We start from the raw sequence: 21615 nt of genomic DNA, 5'->3' as shown, positions 1-21615 counted from the left end.
ACTGCTAGTACGGGACGCCTACACAAACGCAAAGCAGGAGATGAAGCATAGCTGAATATGTTTCCAAACCAACTTCATTCTAAGCCAAAGACTAGAAAATATGGTGAAGCATATCTGTCCTTTGGTTTCACCTGCACAAGTGTCAAGATAGGTCTCCCCTGCATAATTGGTTTTCCCTGCGTCGGGAGCAGCGCTGGGCTCTTCAAATCACGGACAAACAGGATCCCACATTCTTGATTTTTAGTTCACAAACACTTCTTGTAATGACTAACTACTCCTGACATTTTGGAGATGTTTATACAGCTCTTTATACAGTAAAGTTACAGTGGGATACAAATAATATCAGGCTGATCCTGCCACGATTTGTTCCCCCTGTCTAAATCACGGACAAACAGTATCCCACAGTTTGTCCGTGTGACAGAGAGGCACAGAGAGGCATTTTTTGAAAAATGTATTGATAGCAATGTTGAAAAAACAAAGTGTAAAAACTGAAGATAGAGACAAAATACTGTTAATCTGACTATCTGCCATTCTGCAATTCATCTCATGTAAACAATAACGTGGCGCACAGCGTGACGTGAAAAAGGCACATACCTTTGACGTTGCGTGACGAACTCTGCATTCCTCGTCCACACGTAAACGCAAAACAGGAGTTTTGAAAAATCTCCGTTTTCGGTGATTCGAAACGCCGTTTACGTGTGGACGAAACAGCTGTGTTTTCAAAAATACCCGTGTAGCTGTGGACGTAGCATAAAAGAGTTAGTAGTTTATTTTATTACTACCTGTAATTTATTGCAAATTACTTGTATTTGCTTAATTGTTTACAAAATATTTGAGGTGTGAAATAATGGAGCAAAATATGGGTGTGTGTGGTTGGAGATGTGACTGTGCGTGTGTGTGCGTGTGTGTGCGTGCGCGCGGGAGGTGGGGGGGAGACATTTTTCTTGTAAAACAAAGGGGGGCCTAGCAAAAAAGGTTTGGGAACCACTGTATTAAGGGATTGCATTGCATTGCAGATTCAATCATCTGTCAGTAGAGGGCAGTGTACACTTGCAGGTGACATTGGCTTTGTTTTGGGTCTTAATGTCCACTTTCTTTTTGTTTTTCCTCTCTCTCATATTAATCCATACACTCATCAATCTTCATTAAAAACATACATGTGCACACAAACAATCCCCACACTCAGACCTTTGTTCAGATCTGCCGGAGCTTGAGATAGTGAGCCTCCTATCAGAGGGTCAACCCAACTACACTCTTCGAGCAGACAGTGTGTTTGGATATGACAACGACGACTGGCTGCACACCCCTCTGGTGCCACCAGAGGTCGTACTGGGACTCACACATGACCAGATTGAGGAAACACTCAAATACTTCTGTGAGTACTGTTTCATTTCAGCTCTGACTGAACTGTAAAGTTGTTGTTAGAAAGGCTATAAAAATGGATTATTGACTTCTTTAACTCTTGTTAAAGCAGCAACAAACTTATTGTACTGTAGCTGTTTGTGAAACATGCACAGTGAAGGAATTTTAAAACATTAAACATCAAAACTGTTTCAGTTTATTAATACTCTGGAATGTCTTTGTTTGAAAACTCTCTTCAGGTTAAACCATCAGCTCTTCTATTAAAGTTATTACTTTAAGTCACAGGTGTTGAACTCCAGGCCTCGAGGGCCGATGTCCTGCAGGTTTTAGATGTGTCCTTGATCCAGTGCAGCTGATTTAAATTGGTAAATTACCTCCTCAACATGTCTTAAAGTTATCCAGAAGCCTGGTAATGGACTAATCATTTGATTCAGTGGGTTGAAACAGGGTGATATCTAAAACCTGCAGGACACCGGCCCTTGAGGCCTGGAGTTCGACACCACTGCTTTAAGTCATTCCAAAACATACATTATCTTCTTTTTCATTCATTATAAGATTGATTGTTTGTTTGCTGTGGGTTTTTACCTCTTTGCCCTTAGAGGCTGAATGGGTATTGTCGCCACTCCCCCGGGTGGTGCGTAGCGTGGACACCCAAGTTTTGTAAATTCGATAACTCAAGAATGACGAAACTCAGGATTTTGTGATTGATATCGTAGGTGCATGTACTAAAAATCTTAGAATCCCTCTAAGGTCAAGGGCAGGGGTCAGATTTTCTGAAAATCTTGTGATTGAGATAATTGAAGATGTAGGATTTTCTAAATAATACCACACTAAAAGTAAGGAAATTTGTGTTTGGATGATTTTTTTCCTGTTTTTTTTACAATGCTTCTTTGCTACAAATCCTATACTATTAGAAAGCCTGTTGATTTTCTCCTTAAATGGTAAGACATTTGTAAGGGAAATTCATTTTTGGGTTGGGCAGCAGAGTTGAGCATGTGGGTTGCTCCCATGAAAAACTTGTCAAATCTTCTCTGCTGATGCCAAACAGCTTTTGTTTGGTGTTGTTTGTTGGATTTGAAGATTGAAGTATGAAGAAACAAGACATTGTGACAATTTATTAATTTAACAAACGGTGGAGGAACCATACACAGGCACAAAAGCTTGACACCTCCTCCTCGTGCTGGTCACGCACAGCTGTGGGACAGCGTCACAGTCTTCTACCAGCATTTGTTGAAAGTCAGCCAGTTTGATTGTGTTATTCATTCTGGAACGAATGCTGTCTGCTGTCTTTGCAAGCTCAAGCTGATCCCACAGGTGTTCAGTAGGGTTGAGATCCTGACTGCAGGCAGGCCACTCCATCCTCTCCACTCCCAGATTTTGGAGGTAGTCTCTAATAAACCCTGCTCTATGGGGGCGAGTATTCTCATCTTGGAGCACAGAGTTCTGTTCCAGACTGTGGAGATATGGGATTGCCACTGGTAACAGAATCTCATCTTGATATCTCTCTGCATTGAGATAACTCCAAAACAAGCCTTGTTTTTCTAGTGAGGGAGATGTCGCCCCACGCCATCACACCGCCTCCAACAAAAGTAGATATCCTGTTGGTGCCGTAATCAGCATAGCATCTCTTTGACCCTAGGATCCAACTGCCACTGGCAGAATCTGGAGTCATTGCTGAACATAACTTTCCTTCACATTTTCAGGTTCTAGCGCACATGCTGCTGACACCAATGCAAATGGGCCTGATGATGAAGGGTAGTCATGGCAGGCCTCCTGGCATCTCTGAAGGCCTCTCTGGAGTGGACATTAGAGACTGGCTGTGTGTGGTCTGTCTGGTTAGAGAGTACCTGGGGTAGAGAAGATTTGCCAACATTTCCATGGGCAGAGCCCACATTCTCATCTCTGCTGCTCAACCCACAAATGCATTAGATGTGGCACATTTAAGGGGGAATAAACAGACTTTCTAACAGTAGTTTGGAAGCTTTATTATACATATTTATTGCTAAGAAGCATTTTTGCAACAAAGAAATAATTAACCAAACACAAATTTCCTTATTTTTCTTTACTACTTTATTTTTTTCCTGTTTATATATGCCGTGAATTGATAAAGGAATTGTGCAATCAGGTTGTTATCTTGTACTTCTGTTCAATCAGATCTCTTTTTGCTACCACAGTCTCCCCCTGCAGGACGTTAGAAAAAAATGCAACTTTAAATATATGTGCACTGATGTCTATCTTCAGACGTTAAAGTCTGTGTTTTATATACAGTCTATGATTATCACAGGCCCTGTTGTGTAATTCGTTCATTTAATACGTAAATGTTTGGTGGCAGTAGCAGGGAACGTCATCAAGCTAAGCTCCTTTTGTGATGTGCTAATAGTTACCCTATGCTAGTTTGTCTCTTCTAGTTGAATTAGCGTGACTCTCTCACTTTAAAAAAATACAAGCATATTTAAAGTCGTACAGTATAATTACAATTTCAAATGTTTTTCCTTCTGTCAGTGTGTTCCTTCTACAAGAATGCTTGATCCATGGTCGGGTAGATATTTCGACTGAGATCTGTTTAAGGCTGCCATCTAATCCTGTTTATGTTAAATTAACTTGTTTCCGAGTAGGTTTGACCTTACCGACATATCACTTTGACAACCAACCAAACAGTTTCAGAGAAGAGGTAATTCCAGGATGACATCAGATCGTGAACAAAGCTGTAATCCAGATGAAACGTTAATCCAAGTATGGAAAATGACCCCCTGACTCAAAGTACCTTTTGTAGAAGTTGCAATCAGTTTTCAGTTTTCCAGCTCTGAGTCTTTATTCAATGTGCACGTTTGCGGTCAATCAAATTATATTTATGCAGAATTGGTTTTGCCATTGTAACAGAAACTGTAGTATCTATGGATTCATGCAAAATTAAGTTCTACTTGTGTTTACAGACGATAGATAAACATGATGATAAAATATTTTAAGTTGTGTTAAAGTTTAGTCTTTCACTTTCCTGAATTGCTGCCTTTTTAGTGGGCTCAATCTCCCAAAATGTTTCATTGTTGCCATAGGGGGGAAAAAAAAGTTTATTTAATTTAGTAAACGTGTACTGACTTCAGCTCCTCATAGTTGTTTTTACCTTTAAAACATCACAAGAATAAAAACGCGTATTGTCACAGGGAAGTAAGAATTAATTAAAATGTAGAGATTGTCCCAAGAGAAAAATCAAACAATCATTGTGTTAATTTTTTGCCTTTTGTTTTAGAGCTCAGTCTTTGCCCGAGTAAAGTTTAGGTTTGGTTCGTTGAACATTAATATGTTACTTTTGATGGTTGGCCAAGAATGTTCTCACGGCCGCTTTGTACTCGATAAGGTACTGAAGGAAAGACAATAAATGTGAAGGCGCGCCTGTCAACATAGTAATCGAAAACAGACTAGTTAGCTGTTGTGCAGCACGCAAAGCACGTTTCGGTTTGCTTTGTAAAGATATAAAGGGAACAGTACTCACAAGAGTGAATATGAAAATTTTAATAGTAAGCTGCATTATTGTGTTTATGGCCTATAAAGTTTGGTGAATGTGTCATTGCTATAGTGCATTTAGTTTTTATTCTGATCAAAGACTGGATAAACTAACTAGTCATACAAACTTACAGTTTTCGAGTATTAAACTTGGAATATTAAATATTAAACCTTTCATTTCCATTTATGCTAAATGTTTTATTTTATTATTTTAAATGGAGAATAAATATTTCAGGAAGCTCCTTTTCATAATGTTTAAACTTGGTGGTAAGAAATAAAAAGGACCTTCCATCTCTCTGGTCGTGCTGTGCACCCAACCTCCCCCACGCGCACACACGCACCACATTTAGGTGAGTCGCAGATGTCAAATGTCACTAATCCGATTAAGCAGTCATGACTTCTAAGCAGTTTATGCTGCAGCTCCGCAAACAGCATATCCTAATGGCGACTCTGACATCACTACAAAGACAATGTTGGCAGTCACTTGCAACACTGATGTTAATACATCCTCTGTTTTAAATAAAGTCATCATGAACTACTATAGAGTAGCTGCAAGACTCAATGCATCTGTTGTTATTGTCCTGAAACATGTTGACTTGCTCTCAAATTATAAAATACAGCTGATGAGAGAATCCTAGATTTGGATTCTGTAGTTCTTTGAGGTATTAAATATTGAATTAATAATTTTGTTAATACATTTATACACTATTATACTATTGTATGTTTCTGTCATTATAGTTGGATCTCTTTTCATAAGGAATAATTTTATATATGAAGCTAAATATGTAAATAACTGCCCCATTACCTTATATTGTGTTTTTGCTTGTTTCTATATTTTAAAAATTAAAAAAGGAGTTAGAGTGGTTTCCTGTCCCTATAGCCCTGATTTATAGTAATAGGATTGCATGTTTGTGTCCTCGTAATGTTAAATAGGCTCTACCTACGTGATGCCAACCCACGTATTGCTATACGGAACAGGACAGACTAACCTGACCCATGCAGACTGTGCCATGCTGCTGTGACTCTTTTTGGCATGTGGCATATGGTGTTGTTTGAGTTCTTTACTTAAGCTCACACCCTGCTCCTCTGTGCTCTTTCTTTGTGTTTCGTTTGCAGTCTTGGACTCATTTGATATAATGCTAGTTAATGAAAAACACTTTTCAATCATTTCTAGGATTGAGATTAAATCTCTTTCTAAATATTGATCATAGTTAATGTTGAAATTGGTGCATATTTTAGCATTGTGTAGAGTATCTGGCGCGTCATCGAATGTTGAATTTGTTTAATAATATTTATGTAATGATAGTAGATCAAACCACATACACAATGTATAAAGGCGTTGTCTCAAGGTGCTCTATGTTGTAAGGTAAATCCACAAATAATCACTGATGTTGATCCCACTCAGTTCATTATTTTGGTTTTTTAGCCTATAGCTTTACTGTTGTACTTTGCTCTTTCTGCATTCTTTGAGCATACAGCTAAAGAGCCAAAAACCTGCTAAGTTTTTGCTCTAAAGAACCAATGTAGCAACTTATAACATTGTGGAACATATAGGAGCTAAAAATTAGACTTTCTTGTAAGTAACTGGTCAGAAAATAAATATAATTGTTTAGCATTGGAAATTGTTTAACCTAATGTGAAAACGTATATGAACTGAACAAACAATGAGTAGTATAGCCAGTTTGTCAAGGAAGTATTAAGATAATTTTTTTAGCGCTATCAAAAATAACAGTAATGATTCACAAAACCAGTGATCCCTAACAAGGAGTGCATGGGAAGTAACCATGAAGCGGCTCAGGCATGCAGTAAAAGATTTTTTGGTTCAATTAGAAACATTGTTCTCCAGCATATTTGGATATTGATTCATGTTTTACCTTTCCATAAAGGATCATAAAGTTATCACAACCAGAGATGCGAGCACTACGTGACGACTGTGCACAACGTTTTTTCTGTAGATGCCCTGAAGCAAAACAAGGTAGCAAGTGACCTTCCAGGGTGTTCCCCTGCATGAATATGATCTCATATCAGCTCATATCAATGATATCAGCTCTCACTTTGCAGACTTTTATCAGTAACATTTGACTCTTAGTAAACAAAGAAACACACAATGAGTTACACAAGGGTCCTATTTCATGCTATTGAGCTCTTACTCAAAGTTTATAAGGTGATCTTAAGAACTATATCTGCAGGATTTTCTTTTTTTTAATGAACATGCTAGACTACAGGTTTTCTTTTGTTTCTGGCTGGTGACTTGAAAGTGAAGCTTTTGTCACTTTTTTTTATTACTAAGGGCGAAGTCCACACATCATTACTTCCTTATAACCATTTGCTTTTCTTTTAGTTGTGTTGTCTCTTGTCTCATGGTTGAACCATTCCTTCCGTGGACGTGCACGTAATTCACGTGCATTCTTCAGGGAATAACAAATGCATGAATGTCTTTTACAGAATTTGACAGGCACACGGTCAGTTTGTGGGTGAAAAATTAATTAGAAGGTAAATATTTGATTGTAAGAAACTGCTTTGGCTTGGGCAACAACTGAAGTCACAAGATGCACAGACTGGACATATATGATGAAGATGTAGAATATTTGTGACTTTTATATTATTTTAGTGTCTGTAATATTTTTACAGAGAAAAACAAAAAACTTCTTCATTTTATTATTATCTGTGAAAACTTACTCAGTAATTAAGAACAGAGGCTTTTGCCTCCATCAGTCCCCTGTGGGGGTGGGTGTGACTCTGCCTGCACCACTATTACGCAGAGCCCCCTCCTCTATCTGGTACTGCGTATGTGAGGAGAATTAGACCAGCCACTGGCATGGATGGAAGCTACTATCTTGCTCGGTTTACAGGGGTGGGTGGGCTTTGTGCAGCATCCTTTTGAACTGCACCAAATGCCCCAACCAGAATTATTGTCATTTGTAGTCTCATGTCACTCATATCTTTTAATTATTGCTAACAATAATGAATAAATATCAGATTTTATGGCTTGCCATTTAGACTTTGATGCCTCCTTTACCCCTTCTCCTTTCCCCCCCTCTTTTCTTACCCGGTAGTCCAACGTGGCCAGGTGAAGGGAGGCAGGCATGACGACAGATGGCCCTTACAGTCTGACGGATTATATATTAACAACAAGCAGCTCACATTCTCATGCACACGCAAATAGAGGCGTATACACTCACTCACTCACACAGTCTAGTTGATATTGCTTTACCCTACACACACGCCAGCAGATTCATGCCAGAGACACAAATGGTTTGTCACAGCACAGCTGACAGACAGCAGGAGTAGAAGAACGAGGGATTTAACCCATGGACGGAGATACAGAGAGCAGTTTTTCATCCATCACCATGGAGGTGTGGAGCTCCTCAGCATCTGAGGGAGACGAGGAGGAGAGGAGCCATTCCAGTCTTTTAGATGAAATAGCAGAGGAGAACAAATGCCACAACAGCAATAACAATAACAACAACAACAATGACAACCTTTGCAGGGAGGTGACACAAGGTGAGATGTGCTGATCTTCTTCTGCAGAGCTCATACTTAGAAAATAGAAATAAGAGAATGTAGAAGTAAAATATTAAAGGTCAAGTTCAAGTGCAACTCAGATATTCTTGTCTGGTGTACTCTGTAGTACATTGCGTTGTCATGGTCCTCGTTATCTAAGCACTTTAATACTTAATGGTGAACTGCGTATACTGCAGGGTGCAGTTGTGTCACTGAAGATACACTGTGCAAATGAAGATTAACCTTTAACAAAAAGCGAGTCTTTGCAGACCCTGCTTGAAGCTTTAGTTCAAAATTAGAGCATCAAGAGGTGTAAAGTTTTGTAAGTGTATTCAGTTTCAGTTTTTCCTTTTAGTGTTGTGAAGGTCAGAGTACCTGTGAGTGTGTATGCCCATGCATGCTGCAGCAGCACAACCAGGCTGTGTATGCAAGCGATCAAATTATAATTCTCGGTCATTCCATTTTGTGTTTTCTCTTTTTACTGTATGGATCCAGCGTTACACTATATATGTTTTTTCCTTTCTCCTGCAACAAACAAAGGGGGGAAAAAAGCAAAAGCAAAATTAGCTTTAGTTTTTGCAGGACAAGTTAGAGAATTTAGACATATTTCTCTTTCTAAGAATGACTACTGTTTAATAGATGTGCTTTTGAGGAACAACAACTGCAGGTGCATTACTGTACTGCTGCTCTAGTTCCAATCCTATAATTTCAGGAGCTTTTTCCTAAATGTGACTGGTGCATTAAAATGCACCAATTTAAACTGACATTTGCCAAATTGAGACATTTTACATAACATAATTTTTTTTTTTTTGCTTTTTCTCCAGATCAGTTTGTATACCAAAAAAAAATCTGGTACTGCTCTAGTACTTTATAAGTAAATGCATGTCTATGTAGGCTTGTTTTTATCTGAATGACTGTGTGACATGTTCCAGGCCTTTTATTTAATGTGTGCATTTATAGCTGTGTTTTTTCCCCTCTGTGCTGCATGTTGTGTGGGTGTGCATGACGGTGCAAACCAAATGTTAATCAGAAATATAAGTCCTATATTTCTTTTTAGTGACATGTATTTTAACTTGGATCTGTCCCTTAATACTGTTATTGACTTGCTTAAACTGCACTAAAAATGTACAGACAGATTTGCACTAGGAAGTCTTGTGAGACAAATATTTTATCCTGCCAATCCTATCAAATGGTCACCTTCAGAACAATACAGATCAATGATCACTGTAAATGTTATTCCTGGAGCTCATCTATGTCCGTCTGATCCCTCAACCTAACAGACGTCATAAGCGCACCTAAGTCATTAAGGAACAGTATTAGACTTGCAGTCCATTGAACTTGACTAGATTTAGCTCAGCCTAGACCCCAAAACCTCTACCTGGATCTGCTCTGTGCCGTGACAGCTGGGTTAAGAGGAAATAGATTAGGTATTTTGGCCAGTGGGATAGAGGGTGTAAATAATACACAGTACTCTAACTTCAGTTTAATGTTCTTGTAACCACTGAGATTAGGCAGTAAAATGTAAAAAAGTAGTGTTTCTTCTTGGTTTAACATGTCATTGTTTTGGATATGTGAAAATGAAAATGTGTTCCTACCAGTAGTCCTGCTGCAGACTTTCCCCTTAGCACTGCACTTTCAGGACAATAGGATTTAAAGAAGTTAACCTATTATCTGATTAACCTTTGTTAATTTACAGATTCTATTGTGGTCATCACATTAGTGCACAAGTAGACGTGCATCACTGTGACGATTTGCTGTTTCGTTTCCAGTTTGGATTATTATTGACCTTGAAGTCTTATCTCTATTGTTGAAATGTTGCTGAACATGTGACATTTTTTCATTAGCAGATTAAATTTCAGGATTTTTGTAACACTTGCATTTGTTTGATTATGCTCACATTTTAAAGAGATTGGATTTTAATACGAGACATTAGACAGTATCTCTGACCTGACTTTTATGATGCAGACCTGCAGAGCTAGTGTTATCATTCAGTGGAGGCTGGGTATTCAAGTGCTTTTGCCTTGCTGCAGTGTCCTTGAGAGAAACATATTATCCTGCCAGCTGACCTGTTACATAGCCAACAGTGAGCATTAAAATTGAATCCAAAGGGTGGCAAGCATCATTTGTCATCTCTGTGTGTGTCCTAGAATCAACTCTTTGGCTTTGACACATGATCCCCTCTACTGCTCCTGAGAAGTCTTCAACAAGTTCCTGATCTCACATATTTTGACAATGACCAAATTTTTCTTTGATCTTAGTAAAAATAAATCCTGTAGATGTGGTTCATGCTATAAGTTATGGCCAATATAAAGTGTTCTTACACAGAGCAATGCGGTACAGTCCAGCCTAACATTGGGTTCCTTCCATTAGGCTGATTAGATACTGACACAGCTATCCAATCACTGTGTTTCTAGGCCAAATTCAGGACAGTCTAATTGTGTGCCAGGCAGCTTCCCATCTCTTTAGCTAAGCTTTCATCTGAAGTAAGATTATTTAACTTTAGAGATGTTGCATACAGAATCGTAAGCTAATCCAGCCAATGTCTGCACATCTTTAAGCAGATTCTAAAACACTGTATATATGCATTTTACACAAATGAGGCATGCCACTAAACAGTACCTATAATTAAAGGCATTATTGCAAAGACAGAAACAAAGTGAAACCACGATCTCATGGTAAAATGGTAAATGGCCTGTATTTATCTAGCGCTTTACTAGTCCTTAAGGACCCCAAAGCGCTTTACATATCCAGTCATCCACCCATTCACACACACATTCACACACTGGTGATGGCAGCCACATTGTAGCCACAGCCACCCTGGGGCGCACTGACAGAGGCGAGGCTGCCGGACACTGGCGCCACCAGGCCTCTGACCACCGCCAGTAGGCAATGGGTGAAGTGTCTTGCCCAAGGACACAACGACCAAGACTGTCCAAGCCGGGGCTCGAACCGGCAACCTTCTGATTACAAGGCGAACTCCTAACTCTTGAGCCACGATCGCCTCATACCTATTAGTAAATGTCTGAAAAATAATTTAACCTATTGAAATTTAGAAATGATGATTACATGAATGCTATTAATGTAAAATCTGTCTTATCTATCCTAAACGAATGACTGATTAATCCTGTTCGCCACTTCAGCTTTAACTGGCTTGTTTATGTCTACTTCACTGTACAGGATGTAAACAAAGTTACAGGTCAATAGCCAGCCACTGTTATCCTTTCCTGGTGTGAATACCTAGTCAGTTTAGTCCCTGTACATAGACCTATATTAGCATCCAGGAGAACGAGGTCTTTAGTGGCGTCTTATCTGGGCTAAAAAGGATCAAGCTAAGAGGATCAGTTTGTGGCTGACCATGTGGAGCTGTTGTGTCTCGAGATCTGGTTAATGATAAATAGCAATAATGTAACTTTATCAGGTAGGCGGGTCTTTCTTCACTCCAGTGGACATCTTGTTTTTATCTTTTTGATAATTCAGGTTCACCAGTGCATCGACAAATGCAACCAAGCACAGCAGCTTTGAATAGAGAAAGAAAAAGAGAAAGAGATGTTACAGTAATGGACAAGAAATATCAGGAAAGTCTTTACACCGTAATATCATGTAACCTATTAAAGGTATTTGTAAAGTAGAAACGGCAAGAGATCAAAGTGACAAAAGCAATCTAGTTGTCTAGTTAGCCTTACACCATCCTGCTGTTAGCACGACTGACTTCTTGCTGTTCTCTTCCATTACCATCTACAGTTATGTCTTTTCCTTCATTCATTAAATTCATCTCTCACTCCTCCCACAGTGCTGTCCTCAGACAGAGTTGGCCAGGTCACCAAGACATATCATGATATCAAGGCGGTCACCCACCTGCTGGAGGAGGTAAGACAGAGACACACAGCAGATGAATGGAATTTAAGAGGATTAGACTTATCTGCCTCACAGATCATCACTGTTTGCCACAGTTTTCTGCATATTTTTGTCACCTCTCTCAGTGCTATCTACTAACATTTTGGTCTTACATAATTACGGTTTAAATTAGTACAGTGTAATCAAATCATTTAAAACCTTAAACATATCTCAACGTATTTATTAATTTATATGTTTGATTATGACTTTGCAGAAAGAGCGTGATCTGGAATTGGCAGCACGGATTGGCCAGTCCCTCCTGAAGCAAAACCAAGAACTAACGGCACGTAATGAAATGCTGGATGAACAGCTTGAAATTGCAAAGGAGGAGGTAAACAGAAAGGCTCCTGATACACACCTGTATAGCGAGATGGAAATATTTCATCTTTGTTGTGCCACACTCTGCTGTGCTTAAGTGATCGTGACTTGTTTTCCTAGATTGCTCAACTGCGCCATGAGCTCTCGATGCGAGATGACCTCCTTCAGTTCTATGCGAGCACTGAGGAGATTGAAAACGCTCAGTCGCAGTCACCGTGAGTACACAAATGTGCACATGGTGTAACGCACAGGGTTGAATGATGACGAGCTGCTGGCAACTTGTTTTGCATATTGTGTATAAGTCTTACTTTAACATATGTAGCTTTTTTCTGACTAAAATTGTATTTGTCTAAAAATCTGTAACAGAGGTGCAATGCATCCTATACTCTAACTATGCTTCAAGATGTTATCACAAAGTACTTTCAGTGGACTTCATGCTGTAGTGGTACCAAAATGTTCCTCAGTGTTTATGATGGTGAATGTCCGCTATGAAGGATTGTGTTTACACTGTTGGTTACTACCTTGGGCTTATACATAAGTAAACAGACGTCAGAACATCCCCACTGATCCTCTCAATGTCTTCAGCTAGTAAAACCCTCCCCATCAGCAGTTAATCATTCCTATTACACATTATTAGACTCTGTTAACTTAGATTCATCGCAGTGATCCATGCTAATTATTTTGAGCGTTAATTATATTATAAAATAGCCTATTTATACAGGGCTTAGCACTTGATCACTCTTTTTCAGAATCAGAATCAGAAAGGGTTTTATTGCCAAATGTTGAGCAGGTTTACAACATTAGGAAATTGCTGCAGTACTTAGTGCAAACATACTGTCAGATAATGCTTAAATAAACATAAAAATAAAAATTAAAAGTGCTAAGTAGATAGATATATACATGAGTGCAGGTGGTGATCGGTGCAAACATGGAATGATGCAGTGAGCACAGTGTAGGGTCATGTGTTAGTGGTAGGAACAGTCATGTGGTTTGTTCATGAGAGGTTCTGGTGCGAAAGGACCAGAACCTCCTGCCTGAGGGGAGCAGGTCAAACAGACTGCGTCCAGGGTGAGAAGGGTCAGCTATGATCCGAGCTGCACGCCCTAGTGTCCTGGAGGTGTACAGGCCATGCAGAGATGGGAGTCTGCAGCCAATCACCTTCCCAGCAGAGCGCACAACATCAACATTTTCATCACTTTTCTTATAAAAATTTGGATTTTATTTAATATAAATGCATTTCTTTCTTTCTTTAGAATGAAAAGGAATGAATCATCAAGTTCACTCACCAACTTCATCCACTATGACTTCCTACAGCAGAAACTGAAAGGTTTAGAGGAGGAGAACCGCAAGCTCAGATTAGAGGTATGCACTAACTTTGAAATTAAAGAGATATTCCTGTTTGTTATGTGTTTATTTATTCACTTATTTGAAAATAAATAGTACAGTATGCAGTGCGTCTTTGCACATTGCACACAGAGTTTTCAAGACTGCTGTTCAGCATCACATATGATAATTGATTATTAATAATTTTTTCTGCAGGCTACTGAGCTCTCAACGGAGACATCAATCTACGAGGAGCAAGAACAGGAGCTGATGATGGTGTGTGTGGATGAGCTCTGTAAGTGTCACAGTCTTGCTTCAGTCAATGAAAATGAGAATTATAAGTCAGGCACAAGGAAATTTATGGGACTTGTGTGTTTCAGCATCTGCCAATAAGCAGGTGGTTGACTTGTCAGAAGAGCTAGCGCGGAAAGTAGAGGATTGTCTCAGGCAGCAGGAGGAAATCAGCTCGCTGCTCGCTCAGATCGTTGACCTGCAGGCACGCTGCAAAGGGGTGAGAGGCTCACACATGTGCACAGCTTTTGTTATGGATTATATTAAATACTTGTGTTAAAACTTTTTGAATTCTGTTCTCTTTCCGTCTAGCTCACCCATGAGAACGAGGAGTTAAACCACCAGCTGAATGCCTCCCGTGAGAGCCAGCAAAAACTGAAATCTGAGGTAAGATACTCGCTTTGTAATCTCTGTGACTTCAACGGCATTTTTGGTGTTGGATTAAGATGATTACATGAGCTCAGTTTTGATTTGTCTTTGTGTGTGGCTGAAAAGCTCTCATAATATAGACACAGATGTAGAGTTTGAGGTGTTTACAGAAACCCATTTTTGGCTTTAGATAGATATGCTGATTCCAGCACCGCTTGGTGATTTATTATCAAATGTGTATGTGTAGAAGCTTATCATAGCAAGCTTCTACATATATATTCAGCTGCTCCTGTGTATTTTGTCAGTGGCATGACACTTTCCCCCCCCTTGATCTACAGTTTGACTGATTTGTCACCCCCTGTCTCTAGCTCAAGGACTTGCAGGACAAGTACTCAGAGTGTAAGGACATGCTCCACGAAGCCCGAGAGGACATTAAAAATCTTCGAAACAAGAGCCTGCCAAATAGCACCGTGCAGCGGTACACTTCATTGGCCTCAGTCCTCCCCATGGACTCACTGGCAGCAGAGATTGAAGGCACTTTCCGCAAAGGCCTAGACACCCCAGCTCCCTCAGAGTACAAGTGAGTCTGTGACCTGCGTCTGTTTGGCTTATATGCACATTTAAAAAAATCCTTATCCACTTTGTCTGGTCTAAATTGACCAGATTGTACCGTGAATATTGAGTAGCAGTTGTAGTTTCATGTTCCTGTTTTCATAAGAATTATTTTCTAGAACTACAGAGATAACTAAGGTTAAACAAGTTCAGCTCTGGGAAACCACCTTTATACCTTAAGTACTTAAATTCTGTGGTAGTTCCACTCCCTGCCCTATCACACCTTAAACTCAAATGCCTTCGTCAAGTGGCTTTTACTTTTATAGCAGCTCAGCTTTTATTAGACACATTCCTTACAGAAGAAAAAAAACAGCCGGTACAATAGTACTGACTGAGTTGATGCATGTTTGAAAATAATTACTAGTAAGGTTTAGTATGTTACATGTTTATGTGTTGTTGTGGTAATTTTTTAGATTAAATTTATGCGATTTGGATTTCAGGGAATAACAAGTTTTACTTGACTTACGTTTTGTTAGTACGTAATGTTTTCTGTTAAAAGAACTACATCAATGTCAATTGTGTGTAATGACGCTACTTGACATCCATCCATGATTTAGCTGAATAAATGCTTAATGTTAGTTTTGTATTTGATAATTAATGATTTTATAAGGTGTTAGATGGTGTCAGGAAAATGGAGTGGGCCAGTAGTTGATTACAAACTAGTATAATTTTTATTGTTTTGCGTTCTCTTGTATAAACAAAGAAGAAGAACATTGCAAATATGTTTTAATCAGTCTGTGAAATTCTGAACAAATTAATAGTGGAGACAGTGACTTTACCCCCATGAAAAATGATCCGTAGAAATGAAAAAGGAAACGTGAAAAATGAAACGCACATCTATTCTTGCTTTTTCTTCTCTTTCATCTGTGTCTCACTCTGTGCATCTTTGTTATGGCATTTTGCATTCAAAGCAATCTGTAGTTTGTTGATTTAATTTCTTGTATGGATGCATTCCCCGTATTTGGGTAATTTTTTTGTTTTAGGAGACAATATACTACAAAGAACAAGAACATCATCAACCAAAATGTTAAACAAAGTGAACCAGAATTTGAAATGCAAATTGAAGTGAAAATCAATTACAAATTTGACCATTTATTTATTCAATATATATGTAAATAGTATATGTCATATACTATTTGAAAGATACGTCACTGATATATAATAACGCATTTTATTTGAAAAAACAGAATCTCAGACTTGCCTCACTCTTTGCATCAGCCTAAGATCCATAGCGTGAGGCATTCACTTTGCCAGCAGGCCTGTTAAGCTAATAGACTTAAAGGTATTGTAGGTTACACTTAAAACTGTTACAGCTAAATTTTAACTGACACAGCATGACACCTTGGTATATCCCAACACTGACCCCTTTTGCTTATCAGTACCATACTGGTACTGTTAACTGGTAGTTTCTTTTGTTAAAAGAGTCTCCAAACAGAGGAGAATCTTTTAAGTTCAAGTTTGAAGGGTTTTCTTTGTTGCTTCTAAATGAATGGCAATTATACAATTTCCCCCCTGTAGCTTGTGTAAAATTTTGATGAGTTTCAATTCTGAATATTTTTTTGGAGGAGTGTGAATGTGTAAGAGAGACACTCATGTCATTACTTTTGCTGTTTCCTCTGGCAGGAACCACCCCTGGCGTGTTTTTGAAACCGTGAAAGTGGTGAACAAGGCTGTAAGGCAGCGGTCTCAATGCCACTCACCAGGTGTGCCAGGCTCCAGCCCGGTGTCCGCACCTTCCAGCTCTAACAGCACCCCTCGGACCAGCTACTATGGCTCCGATAATGCCAGCCTGAACTTGGAAGACAAGCCGAGCTCCAATCATGCTCAGAAGGAAGACAGCAGGTAAGACTGCACATCAGATGCCACAGTAATGCCTAAAGATTCGACACAGATTTTACATTTTGGGATACAGTTTGAAGCTGTAGGATGTTGACTTTAAAATAATGTTGTTAATTTTTCCTTTTTAGCGTTAGTGGGCCAAAACGTTTAGGTCAACCAGGCACACCAGGAGGCCAGGATCTCGAAACTGCCTTGTGCAGACTCTCAGTCCGCCAGCAGAACCACTCTTCTGACCGACCTTTCTTCGATGTGGAACGCGAACGTAAACTCCGTGCCTTGGCAGCAGACAGTGAGGAAGGCGAGGGCTCTAGTGGCTTCCTGACGCCAAATTACAGCCTGGCCTCCAGCCCAGCTGCTTCAACAGGCACCAACTACTCCAACGGTAGCTCCCGACACTCCTGTGGCTCCTCGGGAGGATCCAGGTCCTACCTACCTGACCGTCTGCAGATTGTCAAACCTCTGGAAGGTAAAATTTTTAGCTTTATGTTTCTCTAATCATGTCTTCAAACCTGCTTCAGCATTTGTGCAGTCTTGATGAAGCATAAGAAAGTAAAACAAGACAGAAAATGACGAGCTTCTTCACCTTAGCCTCTGTAGTAAATGCCACGGATGAAAAGCTGCCCTGCTCAGAGAGCAGTATTTGTAATGCATCTGTATTTTTTTACCATACACTTCAGTGGCAACACCTTCTGAATCTCTACTCTTCAGGCTCAGTGACTCTGCACCAGTGGCAGCAGCTGGCCAAACCAAACCTGGGAGGTATCCTGCATCCACGCCCGGGAGTCCTAACTAAAGACTTCAGGGAGCTCGAAGTTGACATACAGCACGTCTACAGCTTGAACGACCTGGAGGAGGATGAGCCAGACCTGTCACACCTCTCTGGAGCTCACGGCATGGGTACGACACATTGGCACACTACACACACAAGTCAACTAGTTGTCTCATTTCTACTCAATTCCAGATGACATATTTACTGAAGTGCATATCTTCTCATTATAGAGGATAGCTCCCATTCCTTGCAAAATTAGTGCAGGGTTCATCTTCATTCAGTCTTTTAGTGACTCTTTAGATGTGTGTCCTTTCCCACATGTGTAGTTTAACCTACCTTTTTCCCCTCCATGACCTCACAGTCTCTTCATCGGGTCCCAACCTCCCTCAGACCCCTCCCACACATCCCATCACCACCTGCCAAGTCCTCCAACCCTCCCTAATCATCCCCTCCTTCTCCACTAGGTAAGAACATACTGTTTTGGGGTTATTTCGTCTTTGCTCATTGTGTTTTTTCACAGCTCTGGCCAAGGTAAATACTCTTTAGGCAGTGTTAGTTGGATTTTTTATTAACCTTTTAAACTAGATTTACTAACCCAAACTTTTTTTCCCCAGTGTCAGTTTCATTAAAGCGTACCTAAATTGTTTGTTTTCTTTTTTTTGTGAAATTGTGTGCAGCGATACTAAATATGGGCAAAGTTTGACATAATGAGGTCACTGTGTATGCTCTTAACACTATGGCCATCCCAGGCACATAGCTCTTAGCCACAAACTGCTTTTTAAGTATTCTGTTTGCAAGGGACAGCCAATCAGAAGTAAGCTGTCTTATAGGAAAGGTGGCTTTAAAGGCACCAACACTAAAATGGTTCATTTTATACAGAAGATGACTTGAATGAATTACTTCCCCAAGGCTCTAAGGCTACTAATTTAGACTCCAAGAATAAAATTGTGGAGCTGAAAATGAGCACAATAGGTCCACTCTAAACAGGTATAGATATTACAGATTGCAGTTGCTCTGTCTTTCCTAACTTCCATTCTTTACCCTCTCAATGGTAGAAAACGTCTGTCAAGGCTCTTTCTCCAACTCTAGAAGGAGCCACCAGGGAAAAGTAAGAGCCTGGTGTTATAAATGCACTCTGAATGCTTGATTAGTGTCTGTAATATTAACGACAGAGGCATGATCTCCAGCACTTCCAGTCCTCACTCTGTGCATGAAATGAGTGATCAATAAGTCTAGAAAGGAGTTTACTGTGTAAACATTTTAATATATTTATAAAACATAGATCTACCTAAATCTAATGTACTGCATTGCCTTCCACGGTAAAACAATTTAAAAAGTTGGTTCACTGCTTTTAGATGCTAAGTAGGATGTAGTGGGAGGTCTGTAAATGTTACTTGATGCGCCATGAGTCCTACTTCCGTTATGCATGTTATCTTCTACTAACGCTGTGCCTACCGTTGTAACATCTGCTCTTACTTGTTTTTGAGTTTTTTATTATATATATATTTTTTACCATCTCTTCCACTTTCTTCCACACCAGATCTGTTTTCTTCATCACTGGGATATTAACATCATGTTTCTCCACTTTTTAGTGTTGATGTGCTAAACTAACCAAAACGTCTCACATCGTCTTTTTTTCCCAGTCGGTTTATATGAATATGCATGTGCTTGTAGAGGAGATGTTATGTCATTTAGTTTTAATATTTTGTTTGTTTCTTTTTTTTTTAATAGCCTTCACTCTTTCGGCCTGCCACCTTCTCGGGACCGTGAGCACGTGAGCACTTCACCAGCCTTGCAGCAGGACTTTGGCCAGGGAGGCCAGACAGCCACCACAGAGCTTAGCACTTCATCACTGGGACTCCTGCAACTGCTGCAAGAGCGCGGCATCTCAGCCTCCCGTCATCCCCACCACAACCTGCACTACAGCCGCACTGGAAAACCTTCATTTTCTACAGTATCAGACAAAAGAGGAGACTTTTTCTCACACAAAGAAGGACGAAGGAACATTTTTAGCTGGAACTTGGTGGAGAAGCTTCAGAGTCTTGGGTTGCACAGAGTGGCAGCCTGGGGGATGAGGGGCCCCAGTGACAAAGACAGGGAAGCAGTCAGACCTCCTCCGAAAGTGTGATGCATTCACCTCCACACTCCTCTCTCATTCACCATAGTGACTTTGCATAAAGCCATGCGATTCCTACTGTGCACTTCAGTGCCCACCACAGCACCCGTGTCTTGAAAAGAAAAGCCACAGAATGTGTTAGAGCCATACTTTCAGTTATTGGTAGTGTGCAGTACAATGTTTTTCTATGAACTTGTGCACGGTAAATTATTCTTTACATGTGGGACATTTTCATCTCAGGAAAACCACCTGATCACTGCTGTGTTGTTTGATTCACACTTTGCTTCTTTTTACGCAAAAAGGAAAATGATGAAGAAAAGAAATATTTTATACTTTTGTGTTTTGACTTTCCTTTTACAATTTGCCCCACCCGCAATCACTGGTTTTAAAAAAACCTCCTCACTCGTCATTTTATTAGTTTCCAAAGAGAAACATGAGCTATGTGTAAATAATAACTGTCATTTAGGGAAATGAAAAAAGACAATGTGCTGTAAATTACTGAGAGTAGAGAAACCACAAACAAACCAATGCTGTCCCTGAAAATGCACTAAAACGCAGTCTGGTCTTCCTGCTTATTCGCTGCTATGTTGACAAAAGCATATAGTATATAAGTATGTCAAACTATTCTTAGAAAGAAGCACTGAGAAGAAGCCTGACGATCCAGTGACTGAACTGAGTAATGTTAATAATATTAAGCAGTCTGCCTTGCAGTCCATTACTTGCTCTCACATGCACACTTCCATTTCACCTCTAAGCTGTTTAAAGTTACGCCTTTATGGACTTTATTCTGAGCCAAACCTCACCACAACCAAATCGGATTTGCATGCTGCATGGAAGACGGTGAAGCAACATGTTGACTCCAGTGACTCAAAGTTTTGTTTGTATAAATCTGCTGTATAAATCATGTCATCGGGAATTTTTAAACCACTGGGATTTAAATTTAACCGAAATCACGCTGGGCATTTCAGAGTGATATCTGTGACAGTAGGCGCAATAAGTAATATGTAATAAGTACAAGAGTTATCATGATAATTTAAACAGCATCACCCTGGTTGATCAATCAGCTCTGGCGAAAAAGCCACAGGATAATGTGGATTTAAAAGGGAAGAATTCATAAACAGAGATTTGTGTTTCTACTTAAATTAACCAAACGACTGTTTCTGTGCGCTGTTGTTTGCTGTAACTCTACATGTCAGTGTGTGCGTGAACTGTACCACCTGTGAATAAATGTTTTCATTTCCACCAAGTTCACTTTTGACTCTTCGTCCACTCATCACCAAAGATATGGAATAAAAACAAGTGCAATAAATCTGCAAAACTGTTTATTTCGAAAGTTGCATGGGAAGTAAACGTCCACTTTTTTTATAAAATCTGAACAAAAAAGCAGTGCGCCAGCTCTCCAGCTGTTGTGATGTGCCTCATTCTGTGTCCCGGCGGCCAAAATCCACCCAGCCCTGGTAGTCCCGATCCGTCATGCACTCGGAGTTCATCAGCTCTGTGAACAAACCATTCCTACAGTACATGAACCACAAACAAAAGGGTTCAGTATGCAAATCTGAGCATTGTCTTGGACCTCCGCCTATTCACACATTGCTCTAATTAGCTGAAGTGAAACAAGATGACAATCACAGAGCTTTCCCACCCAAGTCTGCAGCATACCTGAAATTGCTTGCATTATTTGTTTGGTCATTATCTCGCGTTCATCAACTGAAAGGTG

At 39.8% G+C, this 21615-nt stretch overlaps 1 protein-coding gene across 3 annotated transcripts; it reads left to right on the top strand.

Annotated features, from left to right (window-relative positions):
* Positions 1–1250: 1250 nt before the first annotated feature.
* On the top strand, positions 1251–21136 carry hap1 (huntingtin associated protein 1). Of its 3 annotated transcripts, XM_080881388.1 has the most exons (16): positions 1251–1375; positions 7920–8367; positions 12158–12234; positions 12476–12592; positions 12700–12794; positions 13833–13941; positions 14119–14197; positions 14283–14413; positions 14506–14580; positions 14931–15142; positions 16798–17016; positions 17142–17479; positions 17722–17910; positions 18144–18246; positions 18838–18890; positions 19514–19646. In XM_080881388.1, the coding sequence occupies exons 2-15, from the start codon at positions 8175–8177 to the stop codon at positions 18869–18871; spliced, it is 1971 nt and encodes a 656-aa protein (XP_080737514.1). In that variant the 5' UTR covers positions 1251–1375; positions 7920–8174; the 3' UTR covers positions 18872–18890; positions 19514–19646. The 3 variants fall into 3 exon arrangements, with proteins under 3 accessions (XP_080737514.1, XP_080737513.1, XP_080737515.1); XM_080881387.1 differs by lacking the exon at positions 18838–18890 and having other exon boundaries at positions 19514–21136; XM_080881389.1 differs by lacking the exons at positions 18144–18246; positions 18838–18890 and having other exon boundaries at positions 19514–19702.
* The last annotated feature ends 479 nt before the right edge of the window (positions 21137–21615 follow it).

Source organism: Rhamphochromis sp. 'chilingali' (genome assembly GCF_963969265.1).
Source record: "Rhamphochromis sp. 'chilingali' genome assembly, chromosome: 4".
Taxonomy (NCBI): domain Eukaryota; kingdom Metazoa; phylum Chordata; class Actinopteri; order Cichliformes; family Cichlidae; genus Rhamphochromis; species Rhamphochromis sp. 'chilingali'.
This window is presented reverse-complemented; position numbering and strand designations above follow the sequence as displayed.

What these genes read in the sequence shown, in the direction of transcription:
- hap1 (XM_080881387.1), top strand. Translation starts at nt 8,175, where the DNA reads ATGGACGGAGATACAGAGAGCAGTTTTTCATCCATCACCATGGAGGTG. An exon ending in TTGCAGGGAGGTGACACAAG is followed by an intron (nt 8,368 to 12,157) that starts GTGAGATGTGCT and finishes CTCCTCCCACAG; the next exon opens with TGCTGTCCTCAGACAGAGTT. An exon ending in CTCTGGAGCTCACGGCATGG is followed by an intron (nt 17,911 to 18,143) that starts GTACGACACATT and finishes ATGACCTCACAG; the next exon opens with TCTCTTCATCGGGTCCCAAC.